Below are 22104 nucleotides of genomic sequence, written 5' to 3'. Positions count from 1 at the left end.
GGGGAGAGAACAGATGATGTAAACTGAGGGTGCCATGGGGAGGGGGGAGGGGGCAGATCAAGGTGAGTGTGCCAAGGTGAGGGTGGGAGGGAGAAGAGCAAGGAGAGTGTGCCTTGAGGGTGTCTAGAAGGAAGCAGAGCAAGGTGAGTGTGCCATGAGGAGGGGGGAGTAGAGCAACAGAATAAGATGAGAGTGTGCCCTGAGGTTTTTTTTTTTTTTTGGGGGGGGGGCAGAAAAAGCTGAGTATACCATGGGTATTTGGGGAGGATGGGTAGAGAAAGCGGAGAATCTACTATGGGGATGAGAGGGACAGAGAAAGTTGAGACTGCCTCATGGAGTTGGGGTTGAGGGCAGAACAAGTTGAGAGTGTGTCACTGGTGTGGGGAGAAATTAAGCTGAGCGTTTGCCCTGGGAGGGGTGGGAGCTGGGGAAAGGAGGAGAAAAGAACATCTCTCGCCTTTCACACCATCACTTTTTTTTTCCTAATTCAGCTTGATGTGCATTATCTGGTCTTTCCGGCAACACAAGATGCACATCCTGTGGGTTTGGGTCTGAATATTTTGCCTCTAAAAGACTGCAGCTACAGTCTTATTATCATATAATGTGTGGTTAAAGTGAGGGGGCTAAGCCTATGTATGTTTAGTATTTGTGGTTTTGTTTTCTTGATCTCACTGATGAGGGTTTGCCAACAGCGAGAGATAAATTAGGCACTATCAAACACTGTATGTCAGTTTCATTATAACTTTTTGGTCTTTGCTGCTAGATATGGTTTCAAGAACTACAGCTATGGAAAGTCTGAACCATCCAGACACACCTTCTTTGTGACCCTGAGGCATCTTCCCTCCTATTTTTACCACCATTTTTATGTTTTCCATTGTCCTTTTCTCTCTGTCCTTTGTCCTGCCCCTCTCTGTCTTGCCCTTATCATCTGTTTTGCCCCCCTTCTTTCCCTCTTCTGTGTGTCTTGTGTTACTGTACCTTCCTGGGATCCATATTGAACTTTTTCCTCCCGGCACACAGCTGTTTATTTCTCTGGATTTTCTTGCTGTGGAGGAAATATAGATTGAACACATCAGAAAACGTTTAGAGAAGAGCTGGAAGAACTTTAAATAGCACTAACCAAATTGATAATTGAGGGAATTTTGTTTCCCACCCTTGCAGAAGTGTTCCAGGTTACTCACCTTTCTTCTGAGTGCTCAAACTCTTCAATTTGGGCTATGACTTCAGCAATCTCATTCTTCAGCTTCTGTTGGAGAGAGGAAAATGTAAGGAGACGTTGTTAGAGAACTAGGATGAGTTTGGAGAACAGAAAACAAAAGACAGAGCTTGAGACCCAACTTCACAGCCTGCACCCATCCTTCAATGGAGATGTGAAAGACTGACCAAATCCTATAGAAATTGTTGGGAGTTAGCTACAAGCTATATGCATGCAATGGAATATAGTTTTGTTTCTGTAGCATGTGCAATAGCATGAGACAAGCTTACATGGCTGTGGTTGCCTGCTAAGACATGTCCAAGGCAATAAGAAAAATGCAGAATAATTCCCTTGAAGTAATATTTCAAATATGTAAATGCCTCTGCAGACCTTCAGGGGCCTCTGCTCCTCAAGTGGAGATTGAACCATGTTACAGACAGGTGTCTTGAAGCCTGATTTAAAGCATGCACTATGAAGTTATCAGGAAGAAAGAAAAGTTAAACAAGTAAGCATTTAAGCTGTGGAATACACAACTGTATAGCACATGTACTTCGCCAATGACCCTGGAAATGAGGAAAACATAAAGGATTGATGATTTGAAGCTCTTGAACTCCTGCTAACCTAGATAGGATATATAGCATCAATCATGTTAGTGACTGAAGGAGGTGTGAGGGAGGCATATTAAGATGTAAAGAAGCAAAGGAAGCAATGATGCAGGAAGGACATTGACTTGTAACAAAAAGGAAGTATACTGGATGATATGAGGCTTAGTTTTGGAGGGGAAAGTGGGAGAGGAAGGTATTCATAGTGCTGAGGTCTGAAGGATAAGACTCCAGGCAGGAAAGTGAGGAGGTGTTTGTAGGTTTCTCAATTGGTTTCAGGTTATCTGGGAAAGCTAGATGAGCCACCCTGATTTTCACCCATTATATTAATGTACCTGACATTCCCATTATCATAATAAACCAAAGATTACTTGATCTTGCTAAATGATCTCAAGTCACTTCGTAACCTTAATACTGCTGTACCTGAATGTCATCAAGCAAATTCTGCTTGTGTTGTTGGATTTGCCCAAGCTCAGCCTTCTCCACGCCACTTAGCTCAGAAGTATCTGTAAACATAAAAGAAAACAAAATGCTATTGAAGGCAGTTAGAAGTGACTTTCTACTAAATGAGGTTGACCACATAGCTCTGTGCAGACAGTGGATATATCAGCCATCGCACCCTGGTTCTTGTAGTAGGCAGTGCCATACACCAGTGTTTCCCAAGTCAAGTACTGGAGTATCCCGTGCCAGTCAGGTTTTCAGGATATCCACAATGAATATGCATGAAAGAGATTTGCATATAATGGAGGCAATGTAGGCAAATTAATTTCATGCACATTCATTGTGGATATCCTGAAAACCTGACTGGCACGGGGTATTCCAGGACAGGACTTGGGAAACACTGCCATACACAGTGTCTGTGATATTGTTGTGTACCTTATTATAATCTAGAGCACAATGCTAAAGGACAAGCCTTCTGTGCCTGGGAAATATGTTGACTTTTCCTCAACGCACACCCTAATGTGTGTTACTACAAAAACACAAAACATCATGAGAGCAAAATAACATACTTGTCTGCCCAACTCCCAACAACCTCAGAGACACCATGAGGGGCATTTTCGAAAGAAACATCCAAGTTGGGATTTGGACGTCTTTGTAAAACGTCCAAATCTGGAGGCGGGGAAAAATGTATTTTCGAAAAAAGATGGGCGTCCATCTTTCGTTTTGAAAATACCAAGGACGTCCTTGGATTTGGATGTCCCTAGACATGGACGTCTTTGACTTTCAGCGATTTTTGAAACCAAAGACGTCCATGGCTAAAACATCCAAATGCAAGCCATTTGGACGTGGGAGGAGCCAGCATTTGTAGTGCACTGGTCCCCCTGATATGCAAGGACACCAGCCAGGCACCCTAGGGGGCACTGCAGTGGACTTCATAATATGCTCCCAGGTACACAGCTCCCTTACATTGTGTGCTGAGCCCACCAAAACCCACTACCCCCAACTGTACACCACTACCATAGTCCTTATGGGTGAAGGGGGGCACCTATATGTGGGTACAGTGGGTTTGTGGTGGAGTTTGGAGGGCTTGCTGTTTACTTCACAAACATAATAGGTATGAGGGGTATGGGCCTGGGTCCGCCTGTCTGAAGTGCACTGCACTCAGTAAAACTGCTCCAAGGACCTGCATGTGCTGTCATATACCTGAGTATGACATCTGAGTCTGGTATAGAGGCTGGCACGTAATATTTTTAAAGATGTTTTTTGACAGTGGGAGGGGGTTAGTGACCACTGGGAGAGTAACGGGAGGTCATCTCCGATTCCCTCCTGTGATCATCTGGTCATTTCAGGCACTTTTTTGTGCCTTATTCGTAATAAAAACACGTCCGGGTGAAAACGTCCAAGTTTAGACATGAACGTCTCTGCCTTTTTCCATTATGACTAAAAGACATCCAAGTCTTAGGCATGCCCAAGTCCCACCTTCACCACGCCTCCAATATGCCCCCCTGAGATTTGGACATCCTTGTGACGGACTTCAGTTGGAGAAGTCCAAAATTTGGTTTCGATTATACCGATTTGGATGTTTCTGGGAGATGGACGTCCAAGTTCTAATTTATGTCGAAAGATGAACGTCCATCTCTTTCGAAAATGTGCTTACATGTCTCATGCATTAGGCTTGAGAGATATGTGATTGGAGGGGATCTCATGTACGCTCATAGAAATCCCCTCCTTTCACAATTGAAGATCTGAGTTTAGTGCCGATCACAGCACTTATGCAGACTGTCTCCAGTGGTTTCAATATTGGGTCTGAAATGTTTAAGGAGCCCTTTCAGATGTGTTAATTCAGCAGTTCCCAAGGCAGAATTTTGCCTTGGAATAAGTCAGCTGCCAACAGAAAAAAGAGTAGGCCAGGTCAGAAACACTCCTACCTCCTGAAGTCTAGCTAACCTTTCTACTTTTTGTGAGTCAGCAAGATGTATCGGCAAGCAGCACTTTGTACTTGCTACCTCCTGCTCTTCCAGTTTTCCTCTGCAGTATCAATTTACTCAATTTAAATAGGCCTTTATACTACTACTAATCATTGTTATAGCGATACTAGACATATGCAACACTGTTCACATTATATACAGATAATTTTTCTGTCCTTAATGGGATCACAATCTATGTTTTTGTACCTGGGGCAATGGAGGATTAAGGGGCCCTTTTACTAAGGCGTGTAGACGCCAATGTATGCCCAACATGCATCAAATTGGAACTACCACCTGGCTACCACATGCCCCGGGCAGTAATTCCATTTTTGATGTCCGTCCAAAACAAGGGTTACCCAGCGGTAATTGGCAGTGTATGCGTGCTGACAATTACCACCTGGTTAACGTGTGAGGCCTTACCGCTAAGTCAATGGGTGGCGGTGGTAAAATCTGAGGCCGAAAATGCACACGAGCTGTTTTTAATTTTGCTGCACGTCCATTCTCAGCCACAAAAAAGGCCTTTTTTGCAGGCGCCCTGAAAAATTGACTTGTGCGTGTCCAAAACACGTGCTTACACCAGCGCAGGCCATTTTTTGGCGCACCTTAGTAAAAGGGTCCCTAAGTGACTTGTCCAAGGAGCTACAGTGGAAATTGAACCCAGCTTACCAGGATCAAAGCCCGCTGCACTAACTTTTAGGCTACTCCTCTCTTATTAGGGTTCAAGGTGGCATACAGATTAAAATGAACAAATCATATACAATTCTCATTCCAAATAACTAATAGCTAAATAGTCCTGCTTATCATATTATCTTCCCCATCCATTCCATAAGATTCATATCATAACTACGTCATCTGTTGAACAGTAACACACAGGGACACACTTGGTCTCATGAGACTTGCTGGTCCCACCTACAAAGGAAAGTTGAGAGAGGAAGAGTGAGATGATGAAGATGACTACACGAGGCTGTTCATATATTTCAAAAATGTACTAATATCATATTGGGGCTTTTGTTTGTCTAGGGCCCTGACGTATGTGCAGGACGTCAGACTCACAGAAACAGAAGCCTGTGCGGCCGCACTGCTGATCTGCAAGGGCAGGCTTCTACATGGAATGTTGCTAGTGGAATAGCAACATTCCATGTAGAATCTCAAATAGTAGCAACAGAATCTCCAATAGTAACAACATTCCATCTAGAATCTCAAATAGTAGCAACAGAGTCTCCAATAGTAACAACATTCCATCTAGAATCTCAAATAGGAAAGGGAAATGGGACTTGATATACCACCTTTCTGAGGTTTTTGCAACTACATTCAAAGCTGTTTACATATATTCAGGTACTTATTTTGTACCTGGGGCAATGGAGGGTTAAATGACTTGCCCAGATTCACAAGGAGCTGCAGTGGGAATCAAACCCAGCTCCCCAGGATCAAAGTCCACTGCACTAACCACAGGTTACTCTTCTGCCTACTAGAAGCTCTTGTTTAAATATGTTAGTGATAGGAGGACTTGCAAAGTAGCATTGTCAGACTCAAAGGTGAAGGGGAGGAATATGTAGAAGCTGATAAGGATAAGGCAGAATTTCTTAACATTTTTTTTTTGTTCTGTGCTTACAGATGAAAGGCTAGGAACGTTCTTTAGAAGACAAATTCAAAGGAATGGAAGTGAGGTGACCTTGAATGATTTTGAGAAGACTTTGTTCATGAGGAGTTAGCTAAACTATAGATAAACAAGCAATGTAGTTAGATGAGAGAAGGTACGGCTGAAAGGGGGATCTGATCAAGGTCTACCAAATTCTGAGTGAAGAAGAATGGGTAAAAACAAATCCATTTTATACTTTTTCTAGAAGTACAAAGACTAGAGACACTCAATGAAATTACATGGTAATACTTTTAACACAAATAAAATAAAATATTTTTCACTCAATGAATAGCTAGGTTGCTGGAGGTTGTGTTAAAAGCAGTATACATATCTGGGTTTCAAAAAGGTTTGGACAAGTTCCTGGAGGAAAAGCCTATAATTTGCCATTAAAAGAGACAGAAGGAAAGCCATTACTTATCCCTGGGATTGGTAACATGGTAATTTGCTATTCTTTGGGTTTCTGTCAGGTACTGGTTTGGCCACTGTTGGAAACAGGATACTGGATTAGATGGACCATTGGTCTGACCTAGTATGGCTACTCTTATGTTCTTATGGGTACTGAGGGAATTTAGGGAAGTTCTCTGACCTTTTCAATGAATCTTTAGAATCAGGAGTGGTCCTGGAGGACTGGAGAACAACAGATGTGGTCCCTCTTCACAAAAGCAGAAGGAACAGATACTCAGTAGCACTTGAATGTGAGTCTGATTGCTTTGACACTCTACAATTAGTGCCAAGTAGACTGGGGCAGAGAAGGATGATATCTAGTACTGCTGATATTCAATATCGGTGCCTGGATAACAAGTAAGACATCGCCGGCGAAATAGATTAATTTATCTTTGTAAAGCTGCTTTATAGCACTTCATGAGAATCAGTGAAGGTTTTTATGAACTAAATAAATTTTGAAGTTAGCATTGATATTGTCAATATATTAAAAAAAAACTTTTTTGTAAAAAAGAGCAAAATTGCTAAAATCTTTTTGGAAATAAATTAAAAGTTAAAATAATTCTTTCCAAGCAAGGTTTTTATGACCAGTGATGAACACCACGCCCCCAGTTAAAGCCGCCGAAAACTGAAAGTTAGCGGTCGGGCGTTTTGAGGTCTTTTCCTTGCTTTTTAGAAATATTTTGTTAAAATCAAACATCATATTTCCATATAAATTTTATTGGATTCCTCTTTATATGTTTGGTGATCCTCCTATTATTGTTTACTTAAATGGACAGGAAAGACACAGGGAAGCAGAAACCAGAGACTAGGACCAATATGATATGAAAAATAAAATGACCAGACAACAAAAAGGTACAAACATTATTTTTATTTCTATTTTGTGATTAGACTATGTCAGATTTGTCATATGTCAGACATGGCTGGGGCCCAGGGAAGACATCTGGGAGAGGACCCCAAAGCCCATTACCAGGCTGCACCTTCTTCAGCTTCTGGCAGGCTTGGGGCTCTCTCTGGCCAGAGAGCCAGGCACAATTGCCCTATTTGCACCCCCGCCCCCCCCCCCAAAAAAAAAAAAAACACCATCCCTGGCATGTGATGCCTTTATATTTTGCACAGGAAGAAATATCTTTCTTTTTTGTTTCTCTAGTGTTGTACTACATGCAAGGTCTGGTTTCTTGGGGTTTCAGTTTAATGTATATTTATAGAGTTTGTGGTCACTTATTCTGTATTTGGCTTTTGTGTTCTGTGTGCGTGGCCCCGAGGTATTCTGTCACCATGAAGTTTATATGTAGCATTCTGTAGTAATTTGGCTTGTTCAGTTTTCTTGATAGATGTATCAATATTTTAGAGCCACTTTTCATAGGTAGAGGATCCTTGTTTTGGAAGTTAGTGCTGGCATGGTAGATTTGCTCTAGATTCTGAGTGACTTTTTGTTTGTAGATTTTTTTTAATTACTTTGCAACATGTCTATTATTGAGATTACCAGAATTTCTTTGTATGGTGAGTTTTATGGGGAAATGTCCTTGCTGTGCTCTGCATCCATTGTTGATGGAAGGCCAGGAGGTTCTCTGGATGTGGAATGTGTTTGGCGTTCAGTGTTTGGCTTTCAATACCATATGTGTGTTGGAGGACTGTGGCTCAATGGGGGCTGAAGAAGAGTGCAGTTCCTTGTACTTCCTTTAGCTCTCAATTGGCCACTGTAATTGGGAGTGAGGTAGAGGTGAAACATGGGCTGGGGTAGGGGCAAAGCATGGGTGTATTAGGTGGCTGGGTTTTTTTCTCTTTCAAAAAGTTGGCAACTCTAGTGCCCACCCATCCAACTTGTTGGCCCACCCAAAAATTGCCTTCTGGCTACGCCACTGATTGACAGTATGTTTCCACGTGTCCTAGCTTAACTACATTGTAAGTTTTGCAGAGCAAGGACTATCCCCCTGATATTCAGCACTATTTAACTGGTCAGCAAAGGCCACTGACCACTTAAACAAAATAGGTCACCGGCGATCTATTTTGGCAGCGGCGCAACAGCTGGCCGGAACCGTATTTTCAAAAAAGATGGCCGGCCATCTTTTTTTTCTTTAATACAGTGTGGCTCGGCGAAATGCCTTGGATTTCGCCGGGTTTGAGATCGCCAGTTTTGTTTTTCCGCGATAATGGAAAAAACTGCCGGTGATCTCAAACCCGGCGAAATCCAAGGCATTTGGCCATGGGAGGAGCCAGCATTTGTAGTGCAATGGTCCCCCTCACATGCCAGGACACCAACCGGGCACCCTAGGGGGCACTTCAAACATCTTTTATAAACAACCAAATTAGCTTCCAGGTGCATAGCACCCTTCCCTTGTGTGCTGAGTCCCCCAAATCCCCCCAAAACCCACTGCCCACAAATGTGCACCATTACCCTAGCCCTAAGTGCTGAAGGGGGGCACCTACATGTGGGTACAGTGGGTTTTGGGGGGTTTGGGAGGGCTCAACATTACCCACCACAAGTGGAACAGGTAGGGGGGGATGGGCCTGGCTCTGCCTTTCTGCAGTCCACTGCAAACAACAACAACTGTTCCAGGGACCTGCATACTGCTGTCAGGGTGCTGGGTATGACATTTGAGGCTGGCATACAGGCTGGCAAAAAAGGTTTGTATTTTAATAATTTTAGTGTGGGAGGGGGTTGGCGACCACCGGGGGAGTAAGGGGAGGTCATCCCCCATTCCCTCCGGTGGTCATCTGGTCAGTTGGGGCACCTTTTTGAGGCTTGGTTGTGAAAATAAAAGGACCAAGTAAACCCGGCGAAATACTGCTTATCGCCGGGTTTTATTTTTCCATTATCTGCGAAAGCCGGTCATCTGGTAGCCACACCCAAGCCTGCCCATGTCCCGCCTTCGCTTTGCCGCCAACACGCCCCTTTGAACTTTTGCCGGCGAGGCGAAGGGAAAGCGGCGAAGCTATCACAAATGTAGCTTTCGATTATACGCTTTTCGCCGCTTTTGCGAAATCGCCGGCCATATCCCGATTTGTGTCAGGAAATAGCCAGCGATTACTTTCGATTATAAGCTGGATGGTGTACTATATAATTGGAAATGGCTATCTATAAAGGGTACAAGATGGGGGAAATCTACGAGGTCTGGCAATTTGAACAGACTTTTACACAACTGTTTGCAGAATACATAAACATGCATCTACGACAAAAGCAGGAAGCATTGAGGTTTCCTCAGTGGTGTATCAATGCTGAACAACAAGACAGATACATAGATGATTTCTACCAGAAAGAAGGTGTGCTTTTACACACCGACCAGATAACCGGGAAGGGGGCCAGCACGACACCACGGACCACCAAGGAATCTAAGGACAACGCTGGGGGGGAGGATTTGGGGTGAGCTGGAGGTCCACCGGACCTCCAGCCCCCACCCCCCCACCCCCGTCAATGGATCACAGTTGGAAAAGATCCTTTGGCCGGAGGCGGCCAATCAACGATTTCTGGGGGTTTTGGGGGCTGGAGACCCACCGGATCTCCAGCCCTCAGTGAACATGGGGGAGATCGTCGGGGGGACCGGAGATCCACCAGACCTCCAGCCCCCCGTTTGCGTTTGCCTTGGGGGGGAAGGGGGGGCCTGCCAGCATGCAACTGCATGCTGGACAGGGCTCACCATTGATCCGCAAAATCTAACGCCAGCTCGGATCTGGCGTTGATTTTGCTGCGGCCAGTGACCCAATCTTTGGCGCGCTGGTCACTGATCATTGGGGATGAATGCGTTAAGCGCCAATTAGCATGCATTTGCAAGCTAATTGCGCTAGAAGCCCTGTTTAGCATGCATTTGCATGCTACTTGCGCTGAGAGCCCTCGAGTGTGCTGTTTCAGGTGCTCGAGGGCTCTGATCATGGGTCGGCTGCAAACTCTGGCGCTAGTATGGCATTAACAGCCTCTAGCGCCAGAGTTTGCTTTTGATCATGAAGGCCTTTGTGTCTAGTTTCCCTGCTTGCTCTTGCTTTAGGTCCAGGTTAGTGTTAGTGCAGTGTGCACTTGTGACTGTGTGTTTAGCTTTCCTGCTTTTCCCTTGTGGTTCCCCCGCTTTTTCCTCTTGGTGCTTTGGAAGCATTGCTGTGTGTAGGGCTTAGGAAGCTCTGTTGCTGATAGAAGTACTTCAGGGTTTGGTGTTGTTAGGAACACTGCAGATTTGGCTGTTAGAAGTACTTCTGGTGTTTGTGCTGTTGGGAGCATTGCAGTCTTTGCTGTTTGTGTTTGGTGCTTTGGAAGCACTTTTGGCTTACGTGTTTAGCTTCCCTGTTTTTTCCCTAGTGGCAATTGAGCCAGCCGGGTTTTACTTCCATTGCTGAAAGCCCCATCCATTCTCCCATTGATGCGGTGAAGTAGTCCTGTGCCCTTAGCAGAGAAACACCCCCAAAACATAACATTTCCACCTCCATGCTTGACAGTGGGGACGGTGTTCTTTGGGTCATAGGCAGCATTTCTTTTCCTCCAAACACGGCGAGTTGAGTTCATGCCAAAGAGCTCAATTTTTGTCTCATCTGACCACAGCACCTTCTCCCAATCACTCTCGGCATCATCCAGGTGTTCACTGGCAAACTTCAGACGGGCCGTCACATGTGCCTTCCGGAGCAGGGGGACCTTGCGTGCACTGCAGGATTGCAATCCGTTATGTCGTAATGTGTTACCAATGGTTTTCGTGGTGACAGTGGTCCCAGCTGCCTTGAGATCATTGACAAGTTCCCCCCTTGTAGTTGTAGGCTGATTTCTAACCTTCCTCATGATCAAGGATACCCCATGAGGTGAGATTTTGCGTGGAGCCCCAGATCTTTGTCGATTGACAGTCATTTTGTACTTCTTCCATTTTCTTACTATGGCACCAACAGTTGTCTCCTTCTCGCCCAGCGTCTTACTGATGGTTTTGTAGCCCATTCCAGCCTTGTGCAGGTGTATGATCTTGTCCCTGACATCCTTAGACAGCTCCTTGCTCTTGGCCATTTTGTAGAGGTTAGAGTCTGACTGATTCACTGAGTCTGTGGACAGGTGTCTTTCATACAGGTGACCATTGCCGACAGCTGTCTGTCATGCAGGTAACGAGTTGATTTGGAGCATCTACCTGGTCTGTAGGGGCCAGATCTCTTACTGGTTGGTGGGGGATCAAATACTTATTTCCCTCTGCAGAATGCAAATAAATTCATATACTTTCCACAATGTGATTTTCCGAATTTAATTTGTGATGTGCTATCTCTCACTGTTACCAATAACCTACCCTTCAATTATGGGCTGCTCATGTCTTTGTCAGTGGGCAAACTTACAAAATCAGCAAGGGATCAAATACTTATTTCCACCACTGTATGATAGAGCCGGTTAGCGCCAATATTCAGTGCTGGGTTGAGCAGTTAAATAGGACAGTACTGCTATTTATACAATCTTTAACCACCAGGAACATAACTGGTTAGCGCTGAATAATGACTTAACTTATGTGGGCTGCCTCCTACCAGCTGAATATCAGTCCCTATAAGACAGTATGTGTACATGCTTGGTTATGCTTTAGAAATGATCAACAGTAGTAGTAGTAGTACTAGGATGACTGTTGGGCTGGCAATACATTGTAATTCTGCCCTCCCTTCTGCACTTAGGCAGCAGAAACTGTAACATGTCCCTGTCATGTTCTGCCTTTTAATATGCTCTTTTCATATATATTGCTCATGAATTTAATTGTGCTATGCATTGCCCTCCATTTGTTTCCATATGTTCAATTTGTATTTTGTGTTTTTGTCTCTCCTGGAGGAGTGGAGGAGTACTCTAGTGGTTAGTGCAGTGGACTTTGATCCTGGAGAACTGGGTTTAATTCCCAGTGCAGCTCCTTGTGACTCTGGACAAGTCACTTAAACCTCCATTGCCCCAGGTACAAATAAGTACCTCTATATACTATTTAAACCACTTTGAAAGTAATTGCAGAAAACCACAGAAAGGCAGTATATCAAGCCCAAATCCCCTTTTATTGTTCTGCAGTTGTAACTAAATGTGTACACCGCACTGATACTCCTGTGATCATGTGGTATATAGAAACATAGAAACATGACGGCAGCTAAAGGCCATATGACCCATCCAGTCTGCCCATCCTCTGTAATCCCAAATTATACCTGTTCCTAAGCGATCCCACATGCTTATCCCATGCCTTTTTAAATTCTGGAACAGTCCTAGACTCCACCACTTCCACCGGGAGGCCATTCCATGCCTCCACCACCCTTTCTGTGAAATAATACTTCCTTAGGTTACTCCTAAGCCTATTCCCTCTTAACTTTGTCATATGTCCCCTCATTCCAGAGCTCTCCTTCATTTGGAAAAGGCTCTCTTCCTGTACATAAATGCCCTTGAGATATTTAAACTTTTCTATCATGTCTCCTCTCTCCCTCCTCTCTTCCAGCGTATACATGTTGAGGTTCATAAGCCTGTCCCTATAATTTTTGCATTCAAGAGCACTTATTAATTTTGTAGCCACCCTCTGGATCAACTCCATCCTGTTTATATCTTTCCATAGGTGCGGTCTCCAGAACTGAACGCAGTACTCCAAATGGGGCCTCACCAGAGACTTATACAATAGCTCTATCACCTTTTTCCTGCTGGTCATGCCTCTCTTTATGTACCCAAGCATCCTTCTGGCTTTGGCTGTCGCTTTTTCTACCTGTTAGAAAGCTTTAAGGTCATCAGACACAATCACCCCCAAGTCCCGCTCTTCCTTTGCACACTGAAGCACTTCACCCCCTATACTGTACCGTTCCCTTGGATTTTTGCGACCCAAGTGCATGACCCTGCATTTTTTGGGATTAAATCTTAGTTGCGTTACCAAAAAGACTCTAGTGAAACAAATATATAAATCAGTGCCGATAATTGGTATTTGACAGCCAATTAGTGGCACTAACTGGCTTTAATTAGAATTTACATGTACAACTTTCTAGGCATATTCTATAATGCAGTGTGCACAGCTAAAAAGGGGGTGTGGCCATGGACATGGAATGAATGGGTTGTGGGCATTTCAAAAAACTATGGGGCCCTTTTACAAAGCGGTGGTAAGCCCAACACAGGTTTACTGTACTCTAATCTGGAGCTACCGCTGGTGCAATGCGGGCACTGGTAGTACTTCCAGCCCCAGCGTGTGCCATTTCCTGCACTATGGAAAATTGACCTGTATTTTTTAGCGCGACACTACCCAGTGGTAATCGAGCAACACCGCGTGCTTGCTGCTTACTGCTGGGTTAGCGCGGAGCCCTAGTGGTTTAGGAAAAATTGGAAAACTTTCCTTTTTTCACAAAGCAGGCCTTAGTTTCTTTTAATTTGATATAAGTGTATATATGGAATACTAGTAAAAAAGGCCCATTTCTGACACAAATGAAACGGGCGCTAGCAAGGTTTTCCTCAGAGTGTGTATGTTTGAGAGAGTGTGTGTGAGAGTGACTGTGTGAGAGAGAGAGAGAGTGAATATGTGAGTCTGTGTGTGTGACAGAGAGAGAGTGTGTGTGACAGAGAGAGAGAGTGAGACTGGGTGCGAGTGTGTCTGTGAGAGAGAGAGTGTGTGTGTGAGAGAGTGTGTGTGAGAGCATGAGAGTGTGTGCCAGGGCCCCCCTCCCTCCGAGTTCCAGAGTCCCCCCTCCTTCCCACCCTCTGAGTTCCAGGGTCATCCCCCCTCCCTCCGAGCTCCAGGGTTGTTGTCCCCCTCCCTCCCTCTGAGTTCCAGGGTCGTCCCCTCTCTTCCTGCCTCTGAGTTCCAGAATCATCCCCTCCCTGCCTCCCTCCGAGTTTCAGGGTCCCCTCCCTCCCCTGCATTATGCTCTCTCACCTGCATTCATCCATATGCAGGCAACGTCCTCTGTGACCTGCCCCCTCCATCCATCCATGTGCAGCATCTCTCCTCTGCCCCCTCCACCTCCCTCCGAGTTCCAGGCCCCCCTCCCTCCCTCCCCCCTCTGAGTTCCAGTGTCCCCCTCCCTCCCTCCCATTTCCAGAGTCCTCCCCCCCCTCTGTCCCTCCATCCCTCCCTCCCAGTTCCAGGGTCCCATGGAACTGGGGGAGAGGGGGGACGAAGAACGTTGGAGGAGTGACTCAGCAGGTAGTTACAATCCCAGTGACACACATTGGAACGTTGGAGGAGAATGTTGAAGGAGTGATGTCAGTAGGTGGTTACGATCCCAGTGAGACACATTGGAATGTTGGAGGAGTAAATTATTATATTAGATATGTTTGGATGCTTTTTCTGGTAATTTTATTTGGTTGTTGTAGTTCCAAGACACTTTGGTTCTGGTTTCTTTTATTGTAACTTGTCCTGAGCTGCACAGGTGGAGGCGGGCTATAAAACATGATATAACATAGCCTAACTTATGTGCTAGGTGCTAGTCCAGTGGTTCCAAAACCTGGTCTTGGAGGCACCCCAGCCAGTCAGGTTGTCGGAGTACCCACAATGAATATTCATGAGAGAGATTTGTATGTAGTGGAGGTCGTGCATGCAAATCTCTCTCATGAATATTCATTGTGGGTACTCCGACAACCTGACTGGTTGGGGTGCCTCCAGGATCAGGTTTGGGTGCTAGTCTATAATGTCCATGCCAATATCACTTAGTAGATAATTGCAAGGGGAGCATACACATAAGCAGAGCATGGGTGGGACATGGGCACGTCATGATGCAATGCATACATCTTCTAGAATACTATTCATTGGGTGTGTTGCATGGCACGCTTAGGTATGTCAACTTACACCACCCACCGACCTAAGTTTTGGCAAGCCGACATGCCTTTGAACTAGTATTCTATAACAGATTATACACATCTTGAAACTGTTATCGAAGCGGTGCTAAGCACACCCCATTGTAGCGACTAAATTGATGTGCCTGTTATGGAATTACCCCTTATGTACTTAAATAATCCCGAAATGTTTCAGCACTGTATGCACTCAGCTTCCTTTTAAAATTGAACTGTTTGCTGTTGTTTCAATCAACTATATATTTTAAAATATCTGGACCCCGCCCTTTGTTATGAAATCATATTTGTTTGAAGTGTGTTATTAAAGACCAGGATAGTTTGATTTTGAATAGCAACACTGGGTCAGACCAGTGGTCTATACAGCCTAGTTTCTTATTTCCTACAGTCACAAGTACCTGGTCACAAGTACCAGGCAGAAACCCAATTAGTAACAACATTCCATGCTACCAATCCCAGGGCAAGCAGTGGCTTCCCTCATGTTCATCTCAATAACAGACTACGGACTTTTCCTCCAGGAACTTGTCCAAACCTTTTTAAACCCAGATACGCTAACCACATCCTTTGGCAACGAGTTCCAGAGCTTAACTATTCTTTGAGTGAAAAAAGCACTTCCTCCTATTTGTTTTAAAAGTATTTCTATGTAATTTCATTGAGTGTCCCCTGGCCTTTGTACATTTTGAAAGAGTAAGATTGTAGCTAGATATTTTGCACCCATTGCACAGTATAAAATCTTACTGGAATTGCGTTACCTATGACTTCAATGTCTGTTGGATTTTTCTCCTTTTTTGTATGTTTTAATAAAGTTATTCTACAAATTAAAAAAAATCTTCTCTACTCCTCTTTTTTACTTTTAAATAATGTATGACAAATAACTGGAATGTCAAATAAATTTAACAAATCTGTGCCCTCCATGATTAGACTCAGCACAGATGTGTGACTCACAGTACTTATGGCACTGCTTGCTGTTGAACCTTAACTTTGTTGAAGTGAGAGATGCAGGAACTGTCTGAGTAAGAATGCAAAATACATTAACATTTCTAATATGTTCTGTAAGTGTACACGGTCATGTTCTTCACTGAAATTATGAGACCCATAACTACAGGCTTAAAGACAAATTTTCAATACTCAGTTACTGGCTGGAAAATAATCATGACAATGGACTTATCAATCTTCTACTATTTCTCTTGAATAATTTTTCATGAATAATTTAAGTAATTTTCCTTTCTACATACAGTACTTGACCCGCAATATACCAAATTCAATCTGATAGAAGCTCTGTTTGATTAAATAGTGATTTAACTTGCTGACACCTGACAAGAGAATTCAATTCTTTGTAATACTCAGCACAAAGAGTTTCACTTCTCAATCCCCATCCCCATCAGTAAGGCAAGTTTCAGGGGGAAAAAAATTGAAGTTATTTTTTTTAGATAGATTGTAACTGAAATAACACTGTCAATTATTTCATGCTTGTCCAACTCAAACGTGGTTTGGAATTTGCAAAGCAACACTTTACCTCATTAAAATTTAACTCAAATGAGGTATTTTGAATCGGGCATTATGAGCAATTCAAATTAAAAAGAAAACCAGGTTCCAAATAGCATGGTCTTTAGGAACGTTAACACAGTATTTCCATACTTGAAAATGGTATCACCATAAAGATCAATATATATATATATATATATATATATATATATATATATATATATATATATATATATATATATATATATATATGGCATTCCACATTGATACAAAGTTGATTCATATCCATGTTGATGTTACCTGTGATGCAGTACCATGATAACAATTGGCAGCCATTATTTTTCCATTACTTATTTCATTGAATTTGATAGCACACCTTATCACAAAGCCCAAAGCTTATAACAAGCAAAATATAAATACACCCATTCCTTCTATCCATATGAACATATTAACTAAGTAGAGCATTTCTACCTGACCTACTCCAACCTCATGGGCCCTTTTACCAAGCTGTGGTAGAAATAAAAGGGCCTTGTGGTAACGGAGAGGGCCGTTGTTACTACATGCTAAGGCTCTTTTTACTGCAGCAGGTAAAAAAGCTCAAAACATACATGGCAATGTGATAAGATTGCTCTTATTGCATGGCCATGCAGAAGGGGAGCCCTTACTGCCACTCATTGAGGTGGCATTAAGGGCTCCCGTGCTAACCCGGCAGTAATCGAGCAGGGAGCGGCACTGCCCGATTTCTGCTAGGTAACCCCCACACTAGAAAATCAGGTCTGATTTTCTTAAGCATGGGAAATGGCACATGTTGAGGCTGTAACCACTGCTGGTGCTTTTGTCGGGCTGGTGGTAGCTCCAAATTGGCATGCAGTATGGCTGTGTTGGGTTTCCATTTACTTCCGCTTTGTAAATGAGCTCTTTAATCCATAACTGGATATCATGAGCAAATAAGTAACTGGGGAATCCAAATTACTCTATTAGCTGTTTAAAAAGTAGAGGTGCTGCCATGAGGTGAGATGCATTCTGGACTGGAGTCCCATTTGAGTCTAGCAGTTGCTGGGATAGTTTGGTAAACGAGATCATGTAAGGTGTGTTTGCAGCATTCGTTTTGATAAAGTGTATGGCGAAACTCGACCAGAATCAAGGCAACACGTATATTTGGAGTGTATCATCAACGGGAAATCTGTTTTGAGACACATACAGAGTTTTGAACACTTTATAGCTTCAGTTTCCAAGTTTGATTTGATCAAGGCTTTTGCGGTGGTGACATCACATGATATAAAGGTGTCAATTTAGTGTGCCATTGAATCGGAGTATTGAAGAATCCAACTATTTTGCTACAATACATGTATATAGCCAGATAACTGATAGGCTGACAAATACTTTTTTGAAATAATATTGGACACATTTAAAGTGATTTTCATACTACAACCTGATAGAGACTGGATACTTAAACAATATTTCTTAAATAGAGGACAAGATTTCCTGTGCTGTAAAATAAGAATGTATCCTGATGTCTCCAGAACCACACAAAAGAAGAGACAAGAATTTCTTAAACTGAGGCCGAAGGTATTACAACTTGGCGCACTATTTTGGCTGAATTTTCCCTGCAAGTGCGTAATAAAATTAAACTCTATCAAATATGTATTTTTTGAGGCAAAGCAACTTAATAATTTTTTAGAAGCCAAACTGAGAGATTCACTGCTACCACCATCAAGAACTCTAACAACTTCAACTCCGTAATTAATATAAAGTCACCTGGTTGCTCTTATCAGCTGCCTTGTTCCAGAATTAGAAGTTTGATTCTGATTTAATATACTTAATTTCCTTAAATATTGTGTGTACCCACGATATTGTGGACTAAAGATGAGTAAATAGTTTAAGAATTTCTTTTATGTATTATATACTTTCTTTTCCTATTGATTATGTGTTAACTATAATCATCTTTATCTGGATTCAAGATGTATGCTTGATGTAACTGTAAAAATTCAATAAACAAAAATTTTAAAAAATAACAATAATATTGGACTGTTACTCCCTAGGGGTTCATAGGGAAAACCCCAGGAAGGATAAACGGACTTGGATAATTTCATTCTGAGTATTTCCCTTGTGTTTCACTTGGGATTTCATATCTGCTTTAGTTGTCTGGGTTATATGAGCAGAGGTTCTATTGTACATTTTGCTATTACAATAAACGTGCACTACATTGGTCTATATATTTTTTGGAATGTTATCCCTACTCAGTCTGGCATGAAGAAATAACAGTGTATTTACTTGCTATAAGACTAATGTACTTTAAGCACATTTAGCTTCCTGTGTTTGGGTTGTTCATTATTACATAGAGCACAGGTGTATCATATGTTAAACTCTCCAGTATTTTCTGTAAAATTTAGAGGTGACAAATCTGATCCCTGCATTAACCCACATGTGCTTGGGCAGTATCCAACCCTTGACCTAACTCACAAAGCTTATGGCAACCAAAGAAATTTCATCCCAGGTTAGTCTAGGTTCACTGACCATTTAGGTAACAATAAATGGCTAATGGTATCAAATACCACAGCTGGGTCTAATAAAACCAAGATATCACACTCTCTACCGAAACTAAACCTAACATCATTAAGCAAAAAAGACTAATGCTGTCAATATTATCCTATACAGTGAAGTTGAGAGACTTGCCAATAAGAAGACAAGCTATGACAATCTAGTCCACTACCGTTAATCATCAGTTGAATGACAACCTCCTTTAGAAACTGTGAAATCTGCCAATGAGCCAGTGAGATATTCGCTGAATGCAACAACAAAGGGGCAACACATTTCTTACCTTCTTTAAGGTAGCCTGTTGGAACAGGATCCAGTTGACATCATGATGCAAAACCTATTTCATCCATTCATTCTATTTACTGCAATAACACTGGTAAAAAAAAAAATGATCCAACAACAGATCTGGCTTACTTTCCCCTACAATTCCTTCATCATCTTCTTGAATAATCCCACCTTCCATCTGCTCTCTGATGTCAGTAATTTTCTTGATAAATTATTGATTAAACTGATCTGCTATCAGGTCAGAACTCTTCCCCCCATCCAGCTAAATTTGATCTCAAAGTATTGCTTGACTTCTTTAACAGACCAAATAACTGCCAAGATCTCAGATTAGGTTGTTTAGGCATAGGAAGGATCTATAAAATTGTAAATGCTCCTTATATTTCTCCAAAGCCTACATATTATACCTCTTCTTTCATTTCCTTTCCCAAATGTCTAGCCTGTGTTTTTAACCAGAATAAGCCTGGGTGAAACCATGCTGGTCTAGACTTCTCAGCATTCAACTTGATGCCCTTCCTTAGTTCCAGCTTATCTGCAGCACTAGTAAGCTTATTATTCTGTACCTCCACCTGAGCCTCAATTTCTGACCTTGAAGGTCCTCATCACAAAGCCACCACCACCCCTTTCAAAAACATCTCCTGTCACAAACTCATTTATCCCTCTAAAACAACTATGCTGAAAGTAACGTGAGTAACATAGTAGATGACAGCAGAAAAAGACCTGCATGGTCTATCCAGTCTGCCCAACAAGATAAACTCATATGTGCTACTTAAAAAAAAAAACAAACTTTAAATGTTTTTATTAATTTAGCATAATCATCAAGTATAACATGCTTGTTTGGCTAATTTATATTAATTTTCATAGACTCAAATGTTAATAATCACCACGAAATACAAATGGTCGATGTGATTCACCATTCAAAGATCAAATATTTTTTGTGTTTTATGAAGAAAGTATAACATGGTCAGATCATAGAAATGACTCCCTAGTAATCGCACATGGGAAAATCCTGCATTAGGACAAGCTAAGCCCATTTATTAATGCAGCTGAGTAAAGAAGCCTCTTAGAATAGAAGGCACTTGCATTTGAATTTTTGTAAAGACGTTTTTATGGTCTATTCTGAAGGTTTACAATATTAACCAGCTGCTTTTAGGTGACATTGCAGTAGAGTGCAATAGATATAAAAATGCTGCCTGTGTCCCAGTACTTCAGCTGAAGAAGCAAAATGGAAAACAGGGACCTTTCTCAGAAATGCGGTTACAATGGAATTTGGGTGTGTACCAAATAAGGAGGGGGGGGGGGGTCTTTTACTAAGCGGCAGAAAGCCCAACGTGGACTTACCACTTGATAAACTGGAAGTACCGTTGGGCTACCACAGCAGCCCGGCAGTAATGCCCGCCCCCAGTGTGTGCCATTTCCAGCACTACAAAAATATTTTTATTTTTGTAGCAATGGTGTTTAATCGGCAGTAATCGAGCAGTGCTACGCGCTGCCCAGTTACCACTAGCTTAGAGCAAGAGCCCTTACTGTCACCTCAATGGGTGGCGGTAAGTGCCCTCCCCCCCCTCGAAATTGCCACGTGGCAAATGCTCACTTGCCGCACAGCCATTTCTTTAAAAAAATCAGCCTTTTACAAACTGTGGTAAAAGGGGGCCTCAACATGCATCAAAAGCAGGCACTGATGCCATCACAGGTCCCCTTTTGCTGCAGCTTAGTAAAAGGACCCCAAGATACGTGAATGGAATTCTGAATAGTGAAATGAGCACCTAAAATAGTTTAAAACTGAATTTTGATTTGAAATTTAACATGGGGAGTTTTTTGACCTTTGGTTATAATTCCTAGCCCTAGAAGACTATTAGTAAAACCTCAGGAAAGGGAAATTGAAGCTCTGAGAGTTCCCCCCCCCCCCCCCCACCCTGAGGCTTTTTTCTTTTTAATTGCAATGTATCAAATACTGATTTTTATGATTGGCTATTCTGGATGTTTGTACTAAAGACTTGGACAATTTTGAAATGGATTTTGTTATGAATTAAAGTACATTTTGTAGTTAGCTACAGTTATAACCTGTATACTTATACTATAATTTCATGGCATCTGTGTCACAAATTTATATGATATCTTTTTATTTCTAATTAAAATATTGAAAGTTTTAGCAATCAAAGGTTTCCTGGTGATGTTGGAAATCAGAGAAGCACTTGAATACATTTATATATTCACTTTCTTTATGAGAGCTCATATGTGTTTATTTCAGTCATTGATACTATCCCAACACAGGATTTTAAAAGTATAAATAAATTATAAAGCATGGTGTCTGAGAAAATAATTAGATTGAATAGAATACTGTCAAAAGAAGTAGTGACAGTGTTATTGTTAATATGCAAAAATTATGTAAATAGATTCTAGATCTGATTATGTTTGGTGAAAGCAGAACCAGTACAGCTTTCACAATAACCCAGCTTTGTCAAACTGCTTTGTCCATCTGTAATTGCTTTTGCTCTGACCAAAGAATCCATAACTTAGGCATTTGCATTCTCTTCCCTCCCCCTCCCTCAACCATCACTTTAGAAACAATACTATCAATACAACTCGGACAACCTGCATGTGGCAAAAATAACCAGCCACAGCTTTACTAACTTCCATACATCACCATTGAATTCCCCACTTTTCCCAACACTGAAACATACCAAGGTAATTACAGTTAGTCGGTACCGAACTATCATTTAATAATTACTTGTACTCCAATGACAAGGTTCGTGGTAACTCATAACTCTGCCCTTGACCCT

General features: G+C 42.3%; 1 protein-coding gene across 2 annotated transcripts in view; it reads right to left on the bottom strand.

Moving 5' to 3' along the window:
* The window catches only part of CYTH4 (cytohesin 4), a 196435-nt gene that overhangs the window by 72983 nt on the left and 101348 nt on the right, over window positions 1-22104 (bottom strand). For both annotated transcript variants that reach the window (XM_030210260.1, XM_030210268.1), the window contains 3 exons: window positions 2221-2303; window positions 1182-1246; window positions 979-1045 (listed from right to left, as the gene is read on the bottom strand). In XM_030210260.1, the coding sequence (XP_030066120.1) occupies window positions 979-1045; window positions 1182-1246; window positions 2221-2303 (215 nt within the window). The remainder of the gene's footprint in view (window positions 1-978; window positions 1046-1181; window positions 1247-2220; window positions 2304-22104) is intronic.

Source organism: Microcaecilia unicolor, chromosome 1, assembly GCF_901765095.1.
Source record: "Microcaecilia unicolor chromosome 1, aMicUni1.1, whole genome shotgun sequence".
In the NCBI taxonomy this organism is placed as follows: Eukaryota; Metazoa; Chordata; class Amphibia; order Gymnophiona; family Siphonopidae; genus Microcaecilia; species Microcaecilia unicolor.
The sequence above is the reverse complement of the archived record's forward strand: the minus strand, read 5'-3'. Positions and strand labels throughout refer to the sequence as shown.